The sequence below is a fragment of the Myotis daubentonii genome, chromosome 2 (genome assembly GCF_963259705.1).
Source record: "Myotis daubentonii chromosome 2, mMyoDau2.1, whole genome shotgun sequence".
NCBI classification, from domain to species: domain Eukaryota; kingdom Metazoa; phylum Chordata; class Mammalia; order Chiroptera; family Vespertilionidae; genus Myotis; species Myotis daubentonii.
Window position 1 is genome coordinate 52,391,992 of NC_081841.1, and position 20,502 is coordinate 52,412,493.

General features: G+C 48.4%; 1 protein-coding gene across 2 annotated transcripts in view; it reads left to right on the top strand.

The window, feature by feature from the left end:
• ACVR1B (activin A receptor type 1B) overlaps positions 1-19,801 on the top strand; it is a 36,097-nt gene extending 16,296 nt beyond the window's left edge. Inside the window, exons 2-10 of one of the 2 annotated variants that reach the window (XR_009451217.1) lie at positions 457-696; positions 1,716-1,964; positions 5,329-5,559; positions 8,172-8,339; positions 9,549-9,705; positions 10,454-10,578; positions 14,028-14,158; positions 16,694-17,463; positions 17,494-19,801. Coding sequence is in view for 1 of the 2 variants with exons in the window: in XM_059682936.1 (XP_059538919.1) it covers positions 457-696; positions 1,716-1,964; positions 5,329-5,559; positions 8,172-8,339; positions 9,549-9,705; positions 10,454-10,578; positions 14,028-14,158; positions 16,694-16,819 (1,427 nt within the window). In the remaining variant the exon portion in view is untranslated. Of the gene's footprint in view, positions 1-456; positions 697-1,715; positions 1,965-5,328; positions 5,560-8,171; positions 8,340-9,548; positions 9,706-10,453; positions 10,579-14,027; positions 14,159-16,693 lie in introns of both variants that reach the window. The other variant, XM_059682936.1, reaches the window with a different exon arrangement.
• The last annotated feature ends 701 nt before the right edge of the window (positions 19,802-20,502 follow it).

Here is a 20,502-nt window from a genome sequence, read left to right on the forward strand (position 1 = left end):
TTTCAAAGGAAGTGATGTTTAAGCTGAATTTTAAAGGATTTGTAAGAATTCGCCAGGAAAAAGAGCACTGCAGCAAAAGAACATATGGGAGTATGCACCCTGACTGCATTCAGGAGACTAGGCATCTAAATTTAAAGAAAAACGTCTTCCCCGTCACAGAATTATTTGTGTTAAGTCTAAGGCAAAGTTCAAAAGGTAGTTTCTCTGTGTCTCAGGGGCATAAAATAGAGCACTTAGAGGAAAATGGTGGGGCCTCGAAAGTCTTGTTTGTGAGCTGAATAAACAGGTGAAAAGGTTGTGTCTCCATTGACAGTATCATCTTTCTGACCTGACCTCTATAAAAGCTCCTTATTTTGGAACATCAAGGATGCTAAGGAGTGATATTCTAAGTTTGTGAAAGGACCTGGGATAAGATCTAATCTTTGATGTCAATGTCTACTCCCAAATTTCCTGCAGCTCTGCTGTGTACATGCACCAGCTGCCTACAGGCCAACTACACGTGTGAAACAGATGGGGCCTGCATGGTTTCCATTTTCAACCTGGATGGGATGGAGCACCATGTGCGTACCTGCATCCCCAAAGTGGAGCTGGTCCCTGCTGGGAAGCCCTTCTATTGCCTGAGCTCCGAGGACCTGCGTAACACCCACTGCTGCTATACTGACTTCTGCAACAAGATCGACCTGAGGGTGCCCAGTGGTGAGTGGACACCCTTGTTGGATTATTGGCTCATCTTGGAGGTGGGGCACCCCTGTCATTTCATCCTTCTCTACGCTTCCCAATCCCTTTATTTGATGATAGGTAAACTTTTTGAAGTTCCCTAAGGCAGTGGTCGGCAAACTCATTAGTCAACAGAGCCAAATATCAACAGTACAACGATTGAAATTTCTTTTGAGAGCCAAATTTTTTAAACTTAAACTATATAGGTAGGTACATTGTTATTCACTTAAGTAGGGTACTCCTAAGGCTTAGGAAGAGCCACACTCAAGGGCCCAAAGAGCCGCATTTGGCTCACAAGCCGCAGATTGCCGACCATGACCCTAAGGTGACAAGGGATGGGATTGCCCCCACATCAGGTTTGTAGATTAGAGGATGAGGGAGGCAGATTGTTGTCAAGTTGGTCCCAGAGGTGAAAGGTGCATTTTGGATGGTGGCCAAGTGGCATAGGCGGCTGTTGAGGAGTGGGAGAACCAGGCAAGGAGGGGGGTGGGAGTGGTTGGGTATGGGACTGATTCTGAAGGAGGCAACCCCAGAGCCTCAGGAAGGGAGCTTTTGGGGTGGGGTGAAGGCAATACTGGACAGAGGGGCTACAATTAGGCAAAAAGGGCAGTGATCAAGGCCGGGAAGTGTTAGGCCTCACCCCTCTACAGGCAGGGATGCCATTTAGAAGGCATCACTGAGGAGCTAGAGGAGCAGAGCTTCAAAGAGTTACAAGTTGAAGAGTAGATCCTGGCATCTGTCTGGGCCACTGAGATGGGAAAAGTACCATGGAATTACAAAGTGGGTTATGGATTTGACTGATGCAAAGGGCACTGAAGAGGTTTGCATTTGAGAGCAGACGAACTAGCCCCATAAGACTGGAGAGGTCAAGCACACCTTGAGCATGTGGAGAGGGAACGGGCATTTCACTTAGAGGGAGGTGTGGGGGATAAATAGGGCCAGTGCATTCCCTTGTTTTGACTCTTTGTTCTTTCCCTCTCCTTTCTCACTTGACCCAGGTCACCTCAAGGAGCCTGAGCACCCTTCCATGTGGGGCCCTGTGGAGCTGGTCGGCATCATTGCCGGCCCAGTGTTCCTCCTGTTTCTCATCATCATCATTGTTTTCCTCGTCATTAACTATCACCAGCGTGTCTATCACAACCGCCAGAGGCTGGACATGGAAGATCCCTCATGTGAGATGTGCCTCTCCAAAGACAAGACGCTCCAAGATCTTGTCTACGATCTCTCCACATCAGGGTCTGGCTCAGGTACTGAGTTCTGGTCTTGTGTCTGTCGTTGGCCTTCATCACTGCTTCCCAGCAGGATAGATAGGGCATTTCTGAGAAAGGCTGGACCTTACACTTGTTTCTAGCAGCAGTGAGTTTTGGTGTCATACTTCCCCTTCTTGTGGAGTCTGACATGTAATAAGATAAGGGCGAGGGGGGGGGGATCACAGAAAATCTTTCATTCCCTGGGATTCCAAAGGTCAAGTGCAAATCTTTCTCGTCCAGAAACTCTGCCTCTCTCCAAGTTCTGTAACCAACATCTATTAAAATTCATCTGGTTCCACCTGAGCGGTGGAGTGCTCAATTTAAGGGCCCCTTTTGAGAAATAGGAGTGTGCCGCGTTCCTGTGAGGTGGTGACAGCTAATCATTGATCCCTGAGCAACCACAAGGGGAGCTTAAGGACATTGAGTGAAGCTGAAAGCTGGGTTTGGTGAATCATTGACTTGTTCCAGTTGCCCAGGGGTTTTTTCATGCGGTTAAATAAAGGCAGCTTGGGCTTCCAGCATGGCAACAGCCCCATTTCTTGTCCTGCCTGTTGGTCACCGAGTCTTCCTTAGATGAGGGAATTGAACCAAACACCGGGCCTTGTCGTGAGACCAGGATTGGCAAAAGGGGATTGGATTGTTCGGGTCTCAGGGTATATAGCTCAGCTAGCTATCAGATATGAGTGTGACTGCAAAATAGTCTTTTCATGAAGATAAACAATTATTTTAGTGATGGTGGTATTCTGTTCTTGTAAAAAAAATCATCCACAAAAATCATTATTGTTGCCAATGTAGCTAAAACATACAGAATCATATTTGTGAGAATTTTGTGTTTACGTATTTTTTTATATATTTTATTAATTTTTACAGAGAGGAAGGGAGGAGGGATAGAGAGTTGGAAACATCAGTGAGAGAGAAACATCGATCAGCTGCCTCCTACACACTCCCCACTGGGGACGTGCCTGCAACCAAGGTACATGCCCTTGATCAGAATCGAACCCGGGACCCTTCAGTCCGCAGGCCAACGCTCTATCCACTGAGCCAAACCGGTTAGGGCATGTTTATGTATTTTTTTTTTTTGCCATGTGACAAGCCTGTTCTGTAGGGAAATTATGCCATCAGTCATAGCCAGACATTTCTCCTTGAACACAAGGAATACTTTGACATCTCTTGAATTTTAGTGGTTTTGCCTTTATTAAGCTCTGCAGTAGAGTGTGCCAAAATGATGGATGTATTAAAAGCTGTATACATTTAGGAAGAGAGAAAAATAGATGGCCTGTTCTTTGATGAAGGAGGAAGGGTAGTGGTTAGACTTTCCTGACTGCCTGTGGCTTGATTTGCTGTCAGAGGAGGGTAGCTCGGTTTCCAGAGTCCAGCTGAGGCTCTGGAAGGTGCGTGGTGGTTAGTCAGCTGGGATGAAGGGATTAATAACCATTTCTCTCTGGATGGTTTAGTCCAGTGGTCGGCAAACTCATTAGTCAACAGAGCCAAATATCAACAGTACAACGATTGAAATTTCTTTTGAGAGCCAAATTTTTTAAACTTAAACTATATAGGTAGGTACATTGTTATTAACTTAATTAGGGTACTCCTAAGGCTTAGGAAGAGCCACACTCAAGGGGCCAAAGAGCCAAACGTGGCTCGCGAGCTGCAGTTTGCCGACCACTGGTTTAGTCCATTCTTAATTCAGAATATGCAGAGCTTCCAAGGTGTTGGAGTTCTAATTCTGTGGATTTAAAGTGAGTAAGTCCTTGCTGCTTACGTGACTTTCAATTCACATGAACAAATATATATAGAACACCCTCTGGATGATACAGGATGAACAAAGATGAGAAGGAAGCTGATCCAAAGGTGGATAAAAGGGATGGAGATTGTTGGGAAAGGTCCTGCAGGGGAGGGTGCACTCAAAGGGTCTTAAACACTGACTTTGAAGTTTTAAGAGAAGTGAGAGGACAAGGAACATTCCAGGCCAAAGAAAATCTCTAGAGCAAAAGGACAAAAAGGCATGAAAGTTCACCGAGTGTTTAGAGAACGACAGAGTCCGGCATGGCGTGGCCGCGCTGGGGGTGGAAGGGGCAGGCTGTCCAGGAGGAAAGGACCTTGAGCGTTGTGCTTTTTCTGGCAAGATAAGAGGCATCTACTGAAACTTTTCCTGTGGAAGGAGTTCTGGCGGTGGTGTGGAGGATGAATTCATTCATTGGCCAACCTCCTGTTAGAGAGGGCAGGGTAGGGTAGGGCTGTGTGTGGGTTGCGGGGCAGGAGCAGGGTGAGATGGGCGGCAGAAAGACCAGTTGAAAATGTTTTAAAGAAGGGCCTGAACTAGGACTGGCACAGAGAAGATGGGGAGTAAGGGTCTAAGTTGAGAAACTTTTTGCTGGCTCTATACTGCATATAGTTAAAAGCATGAACTTTAGAGTCAGCCAGTCCTAGATTTTAATTCCTGTATTGCCACTTATTGTTTGTATGCATTTGAATGAGTTACTTAACCTTCTCCCTTTGGGCCTCAGTTTTCTCATCTGTAAAATAGGGATAATAAAAATACCCACCTTATAGATGTTTGTGAGGAAATGAGATAATTTATGTAAAGCCCTTAGCATAGTGCCTAAAGCATACAGTAAGTGGTCATTTACATCCACAAGAGTTAGGGATTAATAACATTTTTTTATTTGGTCAGGGAGAGGAAGTGAGAGTTAAGAGTCATGATGGTAGGGGTGGATTGGTAAGATAGGGAGACATTGAATGAGTCAAATGAGGCAATAAATGAGTTCTAGAAAGACAATAAAATTAATCTTAGAATAAGCATGGGTAGTCTCCCATTCTGCGTCTGGAGCTCCACCTGTGAGCAGAACTTTGATCTCTAGATCCTTATATGCCCTGACCACAATTTGGGTTTCATGGGACACGCAGCACTGCCCTCTAGTGGCGAATGAGCAGAGAGCCAGAAGGTGCTCCCAGGGCTCAAGTCCTCACTTTCATCTTTTCTTCCCTCTTTCCTCTTCATCAGCAGAAGGCAGATGTGGATGGATTGGCTCACAGGTGGCTGGTTACAGAGTTGATAAATCTGGTCAGATGTTTATATTAAAATCTGTCATCCACGCTAACGGAGAGGATAAATTGCTGAGATCAGGAACAGCTAATCCTTTGCATTTCCCTTTCTGTATTCACTCTCAGGCGCTGCCTGGCTTAGTCTTCTGGTGGACTACCTGGACATGGTACAGGGGCAGCCACAGCTCTGCATGGCCAGTGCAGCAGTGCAGCATGGGGCACGGTGATCAGGCTTTTCAGTGTGGCAGTGAAAGCGGGAGTTACAAAGCTTAGCAAAATTACAGTGTCAGCTTTCTTTCCATCCTTTGGTCCATAGGGTTACCACTTTTTGTCCAGCGCACAGTGGCCCGAACCATCGTCTTACAGGAGATTATCGGCAAGGGCCGGTTTGGAGAAGTGTGGCGCGGCCGCTGGAGGGGTGGTGATGTGGCTGTGAAGATTTTCTCTTCTCGTGAGGAACGGTCTTGGTTCCGGGAAGCAGAGATATACCAGACAGTCATGCTGCGCCACGAAAACATCCTCGGATTTATTGCTGCTGACAATAAAGGTAAAGGGCTGGGCGTGGAGACAGCGTGTCCTAAAGCCAACCGTGGTCCCAGACGGAGGGGTGACTGGGGCAACACAGCTCTGTTTGCCTTCATAGTTATTGTCCATAGAGAATCTAAATAACGTAATGATTTTCAAACTTTCCTTCTACAAAAAGCTTATGTGGAAACCCAGGTTACTTAGCAAGTAAATAAGCAGTTATTAAGCAGGTGAACAGGATAAAGCTCTTGCCCCTCCTGCTCACTTCCCTTCCAAGACACTCTCAACACCGCCCCCCCCCGCCCCCAGGGTAGTCCCTGAGGGGCTCCACTGGAGGGAAGAACTGTGTGTGGCCTCAGGTCCGGCCCAGAAAAGCACGTCGCCCACGTTCTGTGGCAGGCACCCCAGCAGCAGACTCAGTTTGGCAGTGGAGCAGGTGCAGCAAAGCAGTGACCTGCCTGCCGCCAGAGTGCCACCTCGTGGCTCTCAGACTCAGCGTTGGGTCCGCTTATACCCGAGGTCCCTTGTTTCCTCCTCCTCCTCCTCGCTCCTGTTCTTGCTTTTGTTTTTGAGTCTTTCTTGTGCGGCCAGGCACGTTGTCATTTTTGAGGGCCTCATTCACTACAAAGGGATAAAGTAATGGTGAATTACAGGATGTGATCAGGTAACATGCTGTTCTAGTGAGCACAGTCGGGGGTGAGCTGCGGGTCAGGAGGGCACACCTGAGCTTGACTGAGGCGGAGGTAGCAGGAGCTGGTCAGAAAGCAAAACCAGTGGAAGGTTCACTCCAGACAGGTGAGCAGAGGTGAAGTGTGTTTGGGAACCTGCAGTAACTTGGTGGCTGTGTTACAGCAGAAGATGGTGGTGAGTCCTGGAGGCCAGATGGTGAGGCCTTTTTGAAAGGAGTGTATTTTTTTATGAAATAATGGGTGGTCACTGAAATTTCATTCATTAGTTCAGTAACATCATCTATTGACAACTATAGGCAGGACCTCTGCCCATAGAACGAGACACAGTCCCTGCGTCACAGGCCCAGGAAGAGGAGACAGCAGACACACGGGGAGGTAGTCCACTTGGAGTCAGAGACCATGAGGTGATGGGCTTTGCCGTTTTGGAATCTCCTGGCAGTTGTGACCCAGTTTGCTCCCAGGGCACAGCGATTTTTAGAAGTTAGTGTCTACAAAGCCTACGGAAGATGCTAAGTATTTATGTTTCCTTCCTAAAACAGCAGCAGGCTGCGCATTCCTCACATTGCTGTGGGGGTTGGTAGTGACCTCGGCCTCCCCCAGCTGAAACGTCTTGGTCTCATACACAAGGGAAGAAGCGGAAGAGAATTTTTTACTCCTTCTGAACAAAACAACATCACCTTGGAATAAAACTTAAATCTTACATCTATTTTAAAGGATCAAAAGATGTCTTCCCTTTTGACGTATTGGCAGGGTCCTCAAGACTTGGGGGCTGGTTGGAGTGTAAGAGGGGTGTGTTGAGTGGACCCCTGTTCAGAGAAGCCAAGACTAGTGCTGTTCAGAAGCCACTCCCTTGATTGATCTGGCAGCTGTGTGAGTCGGTCTGGCTGTCGAGCCCACATTGGGACCAGGGGAGGGGGAAATGGGACTCCTCTGACTTGCCTTTTTAACACAATATGTAGTACCGTGTCGTGTCCTGGAACCAGCACCGGCCTGGAATTTAGAAGATCTCAATCCAATTTCCAATTTTCCTATTGACTGCAGCATAACCCAATTAGATTGACAGCTTTTGGTTTTACTTTTTCTCCCTCTCTTCCTCCCCCTCCTCCTCCCCACTGCACACACACCCACACCCACAATGTATAAGAGTGTATGCTATCCACCTTCCATTGCTCTTCTGAGGGCGAGACGGCCTCTCTGGAATCCTTGGATGTGTGCTCGTCATGCCCTGAAAAGTGTGTTTTGGTCTGGGATGCAATAATGCACAAAGGAGCTCTTTCCTGCTCAGAGCTCATAACCTGGAAAGAGCAGTGGATTTAGGAAAGAAATGCTACAAATGAGACAGGTGCTGGGCTGGGCTGTGCTCAAAGCGTCTTAGAGAATGGGGGTGGGGGAAGGTAGAGGAGGATATAGGGGGGATAAATGGTGATTTAAGAAGACTGGAGCACAATACAATATACAGATGATGTATTATAGAATTGTACACCTGAAACCCATGCTACCACGATAAATCCATTGTTGAAAAAGGGTCTTGCTGCAGAGAGGGCCTGCGGAGCCTCCCGCCGTGGGTGTGGGCGCAGCCAGTGGTGGTTGCTAGTGTAGAGAAGCGGTCGCCTCAGGATCAGAAGCAGTGTTACTCTCTGAGCGTACTCTTCCTCTTCTGGAGGCCTCTCACTTCAGAGTTGGGGTTACAGTGGGATGCTGTCCAGATCCTACAGCCACCTGCGAGAAATAAGGGGGCGGGTCTAAGAAAGAAATGCTGTTCTGTCCTCCCTGGAGCCTGAAACACCTGCAGGTGAAACGGGCGGGCGCAGAGGAGGCCTCCGGAGGTGTGGCGGCGAGAGGTGGGAGTTCAGGAGCAACTGGAGTCCATGGGGTGCCCATCTTCCTTCCTGCTTTAACCTCTGTGGCTGTGCCTTTTCTGAAACTCTTCTGTGACTCTCTGCAGATAATGGCACCTGGACACAGCTGTGGCTCGTCTCGGACTACCACGAGCATGGCTCCCTGTTCGATTATCTTAACCGGTACACAGTGACGATCGAGGGGATGATTAAGCTGGCCTTGTCTGCTGCCAGTGGGCTGGCACACCTGCACATGGAGATCGTGGGCACCCAAGGTGAGTGGACCCAGCCGAGGGGCAGCGATGCTGGGTTGCCTTTAAAAGCTTGTACCATCGTGATTTGGTTCCCAGACACCTTCTTCCTGAGAACGTTGGAGCTGGACCTCAGGAACTGTCGTCTAATCTGGAGGAGGGAGGTTTGGACTTGACTTGAGTGAGAACAAGAGGGTCTCCGGGGTTCTCCCGCCGCCTCCAGCACCCCGCGGGGCTCTCGTGGGAAGTGCGGGACTGGAGCTGGTGTTCACTGAGCAGGCATCTCAGAAGTCCACAGTGCACAGGAGCTAAGACGATGCAGGAGGCTCTTGTGCAGGAGCATCGGTCTAGTGATTTCACACGTTCATTGCGGGCAGCTGGCTGAAAGACTGCTTGGTGGATTACGCCCTGGGCTTCCTTAGTCTAGGAAGGTTTTTCTGGAGGCAGAAGGCCTTGACCAGCCCTGGTTATTGACTGTACTGTCAGCTCTTTAGGAAATCCTGGATCTTGTCACAGTGGCAGGGTGTGTTCCCTGATGCCTGGTTGACCAGGGCAACAGCACTTGCTGCCATGACAGAAAACCAGCCATTAAAAGTTTGGTCCTGTTTCTAGCGTCTGTCGGGTATCAGCAGTCTTTATTAACCCCTAGAGTGCCGGGGAGCACAGTTGTGCTCCTCCTGTCTTTCGCCAAAAGTGCTGGGAGCACCTTCGCGCTCCTCCTGCAGTGTCACTATTAGATGCTAGTAGTTCACTCTGTATTGACAGATGGCTTTGCTGTAAAATCAGCAAAAATGCCTTGGCAATTTTAGCATAGTTCCTAGGATATTGGTTGGCACTCAAAGGGTTAATTGTTGGTGATTTTGTTTGATTCTAACAGCTAGCCAACACAGCAGTTTTTCTTTGAATTCCTCAGCACTTCAGTACTTGAGTGTAATAGTTCAGGGAAGGCGAGTAGTAGTAGTAGTCATGGTAATATCATCTAATACACATGCCCTTCTGAGCTCATCACTTACCTACATTAATGCATTTACTCCTCACAGCATTTCTGTGAAGTCAGTACTGGTGTTAGTCTGTATAGTTGGGTTAAGTCGCTTTTCCAGGGTTGCTGGGCTAGTGGGAGGCAAAGCCAGGACTCAAACTCATGGGACTTCCTAACATTCAGTCCGGCTGTAGACTTGCTTGTAACATTTTTACGATCTTTCTTTAAAGGTCCCTGTTTTTTTCCTCTGCCAGGGAAGCCTGGAATTGCTCATCGAGACTTAAAGTCGAAGAACATCCTAGTGAAGAAAAATGGCATGTGCGCCATTGCAGACCTGGGCCTGGCCGTCCGTCATGATGCAGTCACAGACACCATTGACATTGCCCCAAATCAGAGGGTGGGAACCAAACGGTAGGAAGGCCCTCTGCCTGTCCTGTGGTCCATGTGTGCCTTCCTCATTGTGCAGGAAGCAGGAAGAGAAGGTCTGCTTATCAGTTGAATCTCAGTGAATTTCACTAAGTTGTTTTGCTGCTTTTCCCTCCCCTTTGACATGAATGAATGAATGACCCTGGGCCCAAATTGTGAGGCCTGAGGTGATCCGCTAATTTGCCTTACTGTGTGTGTGTGTGTGTGTGTGTGTGTGTGTAGTAGTAGTAGTAGTAGTAGTAGTAGTAGTAGTAGTAGTAATTAGCTGAGAGGGACTTTGATGACTATCTAGAATAATTTTCACGTTATCTGCAACCAGGTAAGATAAAGAAGTACAGAATGAAATTTAAGCTCTACCCGTCACTGTGGCTACATCTAACAAAGTCCAAGACCCCAGCAGCAAATAGATATTACATATTGTTAGTGCCCTGTGACCTACAGTACAAATACCTCTGCCAAGAAATCAAAACATGCTAAAAATAAATCTTGATGTTAAAAAGTAGAGGTACAAATAAGAGTAGCCTATGCTACTTCCTAAAGCTATGCTGAAGAATTTAGATTCGAATCCAAAATATGGGAGTTTGCAATAAAAACATTGATCAGTTCCTCGTCTCCAAGGGACTTTTTGGGGGTAATACTCACCCACATTCTGAGGGTCTCCGAGTCAGTACCTTGATTTAAGGAGAGAAGTCACCTTTTCCTCTGCATGATCGTGTTTCCTTTGCTGTTGCAGATACATGGCCCCTGAAGTGCTTGATGAAACCATTAACATGAAGCACTTTGACTCCTTTAAATGTGCTGATATCTATGCCCTCGGGCTTGTATATTGGGAGATTGCTCGAAGATGCAATTCTGGAGGTACTTTTCCCTTCTGCCTTTTCTTGCTCCTGCCTCCCTGTCTAGGATGCTGATCACCGGAGGGTGCTGGTGTTCTACTGCCTCCTTTCTTTTTACAACCCGCCGGATGCCTAGTGACAGACCCGTCCACCACAGCGTCCTCATCACACATGAGGGAACCCTGGAGGTGGCTGTGCGAAGGGTGTGTTTGCTCTCTGGGCCAGCTTCTAAAGTAGTGCTTTACATTGTGGCGGACATTCTGGAGGCCTAGTTGGCTTTTTACAAATTTTAAACAGATTGTTCTTATTGGGCCTGGAGGTTGCGAAAGTCCTGGGCAGGAATAGAATGGAGCTACTGCAGGGGTCTCCTTGATACAGGAGGCATTGTATGCTGCTAACACTGGCTCTCAAGCTGCGCTCCTGGGGAACATGGGTTTCATTGACAAATTAATAGTGGTAATTTCTCAATTTGTAGGATAAAGCTTACCAGTGTGTAGAATTTTCTCAAAATGAGTTTTTCTCTTGTACTTTTTCTTAAATCTTTGGAATTTGCAACTATTCACTTACGTCAGAATCCAGTAAAAGGCAGTGTCAGGTTTAGCTGAGAACATTTTTATCATCAGCTTAGTACATCAGTATTTTACAGTGACTTTCAAGTATGCTGCCCTCAAGTTCAGGAACCACTAGAGCCCTGCCCTCAGCCAGTTATCTCTAATGTAAGAAATTCCAGTCAGGGGAAATGAATTAAGTGAAATGAAATGAAATGAAATGAATTAAAAAGAACTGGTGAGCCCTGAGTGGTTTGGCTCAGTGGATGAGCGTCAGCCTGCGGACTGAAGGGTCCCAGGTTCGATTCTGGTCAAGGGCATGTACCTTGGTTGCGGGCACATCCCCAGTGGGAGGTGTGCAAGAGGCAGCTGATCGATGTTTCTCTCTCATCGATGTTTCTGACTCTCTATCCCTCTCCCTTCCTCTCTGTAAAAAAATCAATAAAATATATTAAAAAAAAAAAAAAAAAAAAGAACTGGTGAGTCTTCCAGCTAGATCCCTTTCTGTGTTACTATCTTTTTCTGTCTATAATATTTTTGGTAAGATCCAAATTATGGAGAAGGCACCCAGGTATTCATAGAATTGTACATCTAAAATTTTGATCCTTATATACAGAAAACAGATTAAGAAAATCTGGTCACACAGATCTTAACCTGAGTAACTTAATTTGTTCTTCCTCATACCATCCAGAAATTGGGGCTAAGTGTATAATAATAATAATAATAATGCTAACATGTATCCCTTTTTATGTATAAATTAGTTTAATCTTTACTATAAACCTGTAAAGTGGGTACTAATATTGTCACCATTTTGCAGATGAAGAAACAAATCATAGAGAGATTAGCTAATTTGTCCCAAGATCATATGGCTGATAAACTAGGATTCAACCTGTGGTAAATTGAGGTCAGAGCTCAAGCTCTTAACTACCCCTGAGATAACTACCAAGTCAACTCTATTGCTTTTTGTTTTTTTATTTCAGAGAGGGAGGGAGAGGGGGGAGAGAGAGAGAGAGAGAGAGAGAGAGAGAGAGAGAGAGAGAGAGAACCATCAGTGATGAGAATCATTGATCAGCTGCCTCCTGCACACTCCACACTGGGGACTGAGCTCGCAACTAGGGCATGTGCCCTTACTGGGAATTGAACTTCCCCTAATTGTCTCTATGGTTACCAAGGTGGATCAGGAGGTCGATGCTCAACCACTGAGCAACACTGGTCTGGCCGGACTCTATTTAAAAGTCTCTCCTATTAGCTCCGGATAGCAGAATTTTTCCTGGAAAAGGGCATGAGAAAGTTACATTGGATTTTTTTAAAATATATTTTTATTGATTTCAGAGAGGAAGGAAGGGAGAGAGAGACAATGATGAGAGAGAATCATTGATCAGCTGCCTCCAGCATGCCCCTCCTCTCCCCACTGGGGATCGATCGAGCCTGGGATCCTTCAGTTCTCAGGCTAACATTTTATCTACTAAGCTAAACTGGTTAGGGCACATTGAATTTTTTAAATTAATTTTTTATTATGGAAAATATTTCAGTGTGTAGCTCTGACTTCCAAAAATAATACTCTTGTCACGCTTTTTAAAATGAACATTAATTTTTAATATCATTTAACTTCAGTCAGTGTTGAGATTTCCCCAATTTTCTCCTGAACAGTTTGTTTAAAATTAGGGTTAATGTTCATTTGTTGCAGTTGATTGATGCATTGCTTAAGTCCCTTATAATCTACTAGAGGCCCAGTGCATGAAATTTGTGCACTGGGGGTGGGGGGTGGGGGAGTCCCTCAGCCTGGCCTGTGCCCTCTCACATTCTGGGAGTCCTCAGGGAATGTCCAACATATGGACATCCTTAGTGCTGCCATGGAGGCAGGAGAGGCTCCCGCCAGTGCCACTGCGCTCGCCAGCCGTGAACCCGGCTCAGGGCTTCTGGCTGGGTGGCGCTCCCCCTGTGGGAGCGCACTGACCACCAGGGGGCAGCTCCTGTGTTGAATGTCTGCCCCCTGGTGGTCAGTGTCTGTCATAGCGACTGGTCGTTCCACCATTCGGTCAGTTTGCATATTAGCCTTTTATTATATAGGATAGGATAGGTTTCGCATCCCATTTCCCGCCCCCCGTGGTTTTTTTAATTGGAAAATCCAGTCTTTTGTCCCATAAATTTTCCTGTTTGTCTCTTCATAGAGTTCATGTGTTCCTGTGAATTTTCTGTGATAGTTACATTCAATGACTACAATCAGATTTTTTTTTTCAGAAGTTCTTCTGTTACGAGGCACATAGTGCTGGTAACTCTATTTTTGTGATATTAACAGCCATCAGTGATCACTGTCCAAATCCAAATTCATTAGAGGTTGAAAAATGCCAATATTCTGATTCTATCAGCCTTCATGTATTAGCTAGATTTCTTCTTGGAAGAGAAACTTCCCCTAATTGTCTCCATGGTTACCAAGGTCGATAGTTTGAACAGGAACAGCAGGAAAAATACTTGATGTCCATTTATCGAAATAACAAGTGTTACCTATCATCTTACAAAGATGACTGATTTTGAGGGTTTTGCTGTTTAGTATAATTATGAACTGGAAGACTTTTTTTTTTGAACTGGTGGATTTTAAATATTTGTTTCCATTGAAGTTATTAATCTTACTATTGCATAAATGTTCTCATCTTTGACTGGTTGGGAGCTTTTCAAGTTGGTGCCTGTCGACTTGACCTCAGTAGTCTTTGATAGTTTTCTTGCCTTTTGGTATAAAAAAGATGTTTCTGGCTAATCATCTGTACCTCTTGTCCCATCCCTAGATCCACCGAGCTCTCCAAGGAGCCCATTCCCTCCTAGTGGGACGTGGTGTGTGCGGGCCACCGTGTGCTTGTTGTCATTGGAGTTTGACTCATCTCCTCCTTCTGTTGGTAACTCAGGTGGACACTTTCTTTTCTTCCAGGAGTCCATGAAGAATATCAGCTGCCATATTATGACTTAGTGCCCTCTGACCCTTCCATTGAGGAAATGCGCAAGGTCGTATGTGACCAGAAGCTGCGTCCCAACATCCCCAACTGGTGGCAGAGTTACGAGGTAGGAAGCTCCCCTACCTCCTGCTGCTTTTCCGTCTGCATGGTGTTTTACCTTACCTGACAGTGGGTCCAACCCCTGAGTGTGTCTGTTACGATAATGCCACTGTGTTATGATATTGTATACTGAGCCCTGAGAGGCCACAGTCCCTTGTCCTGGGCACTGTAGGGTCCCCTTGGGAATCCTCAGCCTAGTAGAAGCCATTGGCCCTGGGGACACAGATAAGATAGGTGGTCAACAGGAGACAGAAACAAAAGCCTAGGGGGAGCTCTGAGGCCTGTCTAACTGGAAAGATGGCTTAGTGAGTACATGTCTTTGAGGGAGGTGGCCTGACAACTCAGAAGAGCGGAGGAGGATGCGGAGAATTTGAATTTGGGGAAGATGGCAGATGAAGTGAACAGGGAGCAATGTGGCTGACTGGTGCAGCTCAATAATTGAACATCAACCTGTGAACCAGGAGGTCAGGGTTCGATTCCGGGTCAGGGCACATGGCCCGGTTTACTGGCTCGATCCCCAGTATGGGGCGCACAGGAAGCAGCTGATCAATGATTCTCTCTCATCATTGATGTTTCTATCTCTCTCTCCCTCTCCCTTCCTCTCTGAAATCAATAAAAATATATATTTTTTAAAAAACAGAACATTTTGTGTAAAGAATTGAAAGGACAAATGTATTATACAGAGTCCTAATGAACATGGAGTTCTGGGGTCTTAGAGTCTTCAGGGGGAGCAGGTTTTGCCTAGCTAAGTGCACTTGGGCCTCTTTCCCTCATAACTCTGCTTTTTTTTTTTTCCAGAGAGTAAGGGAGAGGGAGAGAGAAACATCGATGATGAGAGAGCATCATCGATTGGCTGCCTTCTGCACAACCTCACTGGGGATCTAGCCTGTAACCCAGGCATGGGCCCTGACCCAGAATGGAGCGGTGACCTGGTTCATAGGTGGCTGCTGCTCAACTACTGGCAGGCAGCTCTGCCTTTTGGGAATATAACCACTAGAGGGCGCTTCTGCATTGACCAAAAAATTACTTCGTTCACATTTTACATGATGTCCTCTCATTGCATAATACAGCAGCATTTTCCAAATGTTCCTTAGAACCCCCAATTGGGTTTACTTCAGAGGATGAATGTGAGGCTGGAAGAGCTGCTTTTACTGCTCTGCCCCTCTGTTCAGTCACCACTGTTTGTATTGTTGGGACTCTACTCAGGAAAGTAGGGAAAAAAATATTTTTCCTCTCTGAAAATTCCACTGTTAAACGGAATTTTGAAAAATAGTGGCCTTGAGCAGCGATCGAGGAACTTTATAGCCCTCGATAACCAGTAGCGGTCCATAGGCGACCTTCCATGTCACCTTTTGGCCTGACTATAGTGGTCGCCTGTGTCATCTTGGCAATGACAGTGTAGCTTTCGACCTCTGATAAGATTGCTTTCAGGGTCTAGTTTCCACTGGGGCCTTACTAATTGTTCTTTTAAAAGTAGCATATGGCCCTAACTGGTTTGGCTCGGTGGATAGAGCATCACATCAGCCTGTGGACTGAAGAGTCCAGGGTTCGGTTTTGGTGAAGGGCATGTACCTTGGCTGCAAGCTCGATCCCCAGTCCCCAGCCCTGGTCAGAGCATGTGGAGGAGGCAACCAGTTGATGTGTCTTTCTCACATCGATGCTTCTCTGTCTCTGTCTTTCCCACTCCCTTCCACTATTTCTAAAAACAAACAAACAAAAACAACCAATGGAAAAAATATCACTCCGTGAGGATTAACAAACAATAAAAAGTGGCAGATGAGCCCGGGCCAGGTAGCTCAGTTGCGTAGAGCATTGTCCTGATTTGCCCAAATTGTGGGTTTGATTTCCGGTCAGAGCACATACAAAAAAGTAACCAGCCCGTCCGGCGTGGCTCAGTGGATGAGCTTCGACCTGTTAACCAGGAGCCGCAGTTCAGTTCCCAGTCGGGTACATGCCTGAGCTGTGGACTCAATCCCCAGTGCGGGGCAGCCAGTCAGTGATTCTCTCTCATCATCGATGTTTCCATCTCTCTCTCCCTCTCCCTTCCTCTCTGAAATCAATAAAAATTATTAAAAAAATAAAAAGTTCAAAAAGCAACCAGTGAATGCATAAATAAGCGGAACAACAAATCTCTCTCTGTGTCTCTCCCTCCCTTCTTTCCTCTCTCTAAAACCAATAAAAAAAGTTTTTAAGTAAAAATAGAAGAACAACAATCATGAAAATGGATTCTCAAACCTGATAGAAATGATTGTCAGACCACAGGTGGTTGTGGGTGTTTCTTTCCAGGTTGCGCAGATGATGGGGCGGCTCGAGGTGCTTGCAGGGAGCTCCCCCTCCTGCGGGAGCTTTCTCCTTGTGCCTGCACAGCCCGGCCCCTAAGGCAGGGCGTGAGCCATGGGGACAGGGACGCTTGCAAGGTGTTTCCCTAGGTTCAGAGGGGAGAGGAGATCCTGGCAGACTTTCACGGGGAAATGAGGGGCCTGGGGACCAGAAAGGCTTCCGCGGGGCAGGGTCGCATTGATGCCTCTGGATCTCCGTGCAGGCGTTACGAGTGATGGGGAAGATGATGCGAGAGTGCTGGTACGCCAACGGCGCAGCCCGCCTGACTGCTCTGCGCATTAAGAAGACCCTCTCCCAGCTCAGCGTGCAGGAAGATGTGAAGATCTAACCCTGCTTCCCTCCCCTACATGCAACCTGGGCAGCGAGGACTACACAGAGCTGCCATGTCGAGCGTACGATGGAGGCCTACCTCTCGTTTCTGCCCAGCCCTCTGTGGCCAGAAGCCCTGGTCCGAAAGAGGGACAGAGCCCGGGAGACCCGCTCACTCCCATGTTGGGTTTGAGACACAGACACCTTTTATACTTACCTCCTAGTGGCATGGAGACTGAGCGAATGGTGTGAGAACTCGGTGCCACAACTCTGAACGGGTTGTAGTGGGGAGTCCCGCCCAACCCGGTGCGCCTGGGGTACGTCCAGGAGTGGTGACGCGGCCTGGGGGGCCCAGGTGAAGCCGAGTGCTGAGCAGCGCTGAGATTTTCCTCCAGGAACCGGCCCCAGCACCGAGGTGGCCCAGAGGAACCCGAAGCGCAGCCCCTCCGGCAGGCAGTTCTGGGCCCCGCGCTCCACCCTCGCCCAGACATCGGCAGGGGCTGCCAGCGGAGACGGAATCCGCCCGTCTGTCCAGCCAGGTGTGCATGTGCCGAGGTGCGTCTCCTGTTGTGCCTGGTCCGTGCCACGCCCTTCTGTGTGTGCGTGCGTGCGTGCGTGTACGTGTGTGTACGTACATACGTGTGTGTGTGTGTGTGTGTGTGTGTGCGTGCGCGCGCGCGTGTCTGTCTGTAGGTGCGTACTTCCCTGCTTGAGCTTTCTGTGCATGTGCAGGTCAGGGGTGTGTTCTTCATGCTGTCTTCGTGCTGGTGCCTCTGTTCAGTAGTGAGCAGCGTCTCGTTTCCTGGTGCCCCGCCCAGAGGTCTCCTCCCTGCCCCTGCCCCTGCCCCAGAGCTCTGAGCCACGGTACCCTCCTTCCCCACAGGCGGCTCTGCCAACCCTGCGTGAGCACCGCTCTCCATTTCAGACTGGAACCAAAGCTGGCCCGGCAGGCTTTGGGGTCCAAATGTGAGGGAGGGTGGGTGGGCAGGGAAAGCAGCTTGGTGTGAGTCTTGGGCGTGTGGTCAGCTGCCACCGTGGGAAATGAGCCAGCCCAGGGCACGCATGGTCCTCGCAGCATCCAGGAGGGCCCAATGCGTTTGCAGCCCAGATCGTGGGACTCGGATTAGAATGTCACATCTGTCTTTCCTGTCCCAGATTCTGGAAACAGCCGTGTATATTTTTGGTGGTGGTGGGTTTAGGGTGGGGAAGGGAAAGGGGGGCAGGGAGTGGGGAGGGAGTGCGGGTGGGAGGGAGGCATCTGCATGGGTCTTTTACTGGATTATCGGATCGTGGTGGAGGGAAGGTAGGAGGCTTGTACCCACTTCAGGGGCCCTGCTAAAGGGAGCAGCCTGAGCCGAATCATATTTAACCTGAATGTCGTAGTGAGCGATGTCTAGAAGCACGGTTGTGGGTGGCGGTTTGGTCACCATAGCTTAGGTATGTAATGACTTTGAAGCCATAACTTTTAACTGGAGTGGGTTTTTTGTTGTTTGTTTTTTAATTTTATTGGGAGGGTCTAGATTTTAACTTTTTTTAATATTATTAAGTTTTTATAAAAGGAAAACCATCTCTATGTGATGATTACCTCTCAATTTATTTGTTTTTAAAGAAACCCTTATAAAAACAACCACAAAAAAAAAAAAGCTTCAATCAAGCGCACATAGCTCAATCACACTGGAAACGTCCGTCCTTGTCCTGAGCCTGTCCCCACTCCACGGGAGCGGCCCGTCCTGCCCTGGGGGTTAGTCTCTCTCGCTTCTGCCCACCCACCCCCAGTTCCAGGAGTGGCTGGGGGCCAGGGCCCTGGCCTGTTGTGCACTGTCCAGCTGGTTGCTCCTTCTCCAGGCGTTTACTCAGCGAATGTTGAGTGCCTGTTGGGTGCAGGCACTGTGCTAGGTGCTGGGATACGGCTGTGAACAAGACAGGCTTGGGTCCTACCCTTGGAGCACTGAGGAAGGACCTGGTCCAAGTTGGTGGGTGCCTGTTTTGAGACCAGAAGTTCCATACAGTCGTTGGTTCTGAGAGCCTTTGAGCCCGGAATGATTGCTCTCATAGAAGACCGCCGAGGAGCAAGGATGCCTCCCACGCCAAAGAGACCGGTGGTGGGCAGAGCGCCCAGTCACTGCGTTCCTTCTGCGCCTCCTCCCTGCCCGGGGAGCATGGTGTGGATGCAGCTGCGCAGCACCCCTGCCTCCAGCCAGCGACTCGCTGCCAAAGCTTGTGGAGGAGGGAGCCCTCTCCCTGCTTCTGTCTCCCCGATGCCCCTGGCCTTTCTATTTATTTTCCTGATGTGTTGCCTCTTTCCTTGCATTAAAGGAGATTTCCCCCTAACTGTTTGGGCCAATTTACTGGCTATTGACTAATTTCCCTTGAATACCAATTGTGTCATCAGGGGACTTCCTTTCCTCACCTCTGCCCTGCAGAACCTGGCGGGTTCTAAGTGGTTATGGGATTAGACTCCCCGTGCCCATCACAACCAGCCTCTGGGATCTGCCAACACTCCTCGACCCAGGGACTCCCAAGCCACTAGCCTGCTCCCTAGGTGGCCCTTCTGTCCTCACCACACGTACGTCCAGCTCCTCCCCCCTGGGGAAGACGGAGCAGGTTTTCGGGAAGCTCCCATCCTCGCCCTCGCCACTCTTAACCATAAGCGTTAGGAGTTTAGAGGGCTGGGGAGAAACTACAGCCTGAAGCCGTGGTGTTTGGCCCCCTGAGGCTAACCCTGACCCTTAGGGCGACCTGCACCTCTGGATTCCGGGTTCACAGACCAAGGCCAAGCCCGTTCTTTTGTTGCCATCAAGGCCCCCGAACGGCATTCTCGGTACTTCTGTTTGTTTTGTACATTTTACTAGAAAGGATTGTAAAATAGCCACTTAGACACTTTACCTCTTCAGTATGCAAATGTAAATAAGTTGTAATATAGGAAATCTTTTGTTTTAATATAAGAATGAGCCTGTCCAATTTCTGCTGTACATTATTAAAGTTTTATTCACAGAGCTGATCTGGTGCCATCTGTTTTCCATCTGTGGATTGCGCTCAGCTGTTGTCAGGGGAGTGGGCCCGGGCAGATGTTCTCAGGTGGCGTTTCTGCCCTCCCCCTGGGCTGGGCAGCAGGTCACAGAGAGGAGCTGACCCGCCCCTGTGGGGTCTCCCTGAGACTCCTCTGTTCTGTGGAGGGAGAAGGCCTGGCGCGTGAGGGAGTGGGACACTAAACACCTTTTCCTGGGCTTTGTCTGTATTTTAGTCTTGTAGCATTTTCCTCTTTAGACAAAAGAGGGTCTTGATCCTGCTTCGTCGCAAACCACGTAGTCTGGAAGAGCTCTCCTCAGTTTCTGCTTCCCTCCTAAACTGGAGTGTAAGTGTGAATCTGGGGCTTTGAGACGTGAGTCTCCCGTGGTTCCTCTGGCATTTTCAGTGTGTGGGTGGCTGTGAACGTCTGTCTCTAGGCTGAGGGAACCTGGGATAAAAGTCCTAGAACCATAGAATTTCATGTGTAGGTGGCACCCTAGAGGTCCCCTAGCCCACCACCCCGTGGGCACTTGCCTCCCAACAGCATCCCGCCACGTGCTTGTGGGCCACGTGATTCCGAACCTCCTGCTGAAACACTGGGGACCACAACTCGCACCTGCCGGCAGGCGTCTGCTGCGGAGAAAGCTCTTCCTCATGCCGATCCGGGCACCCTCCATGTGACTCCCATCCTCG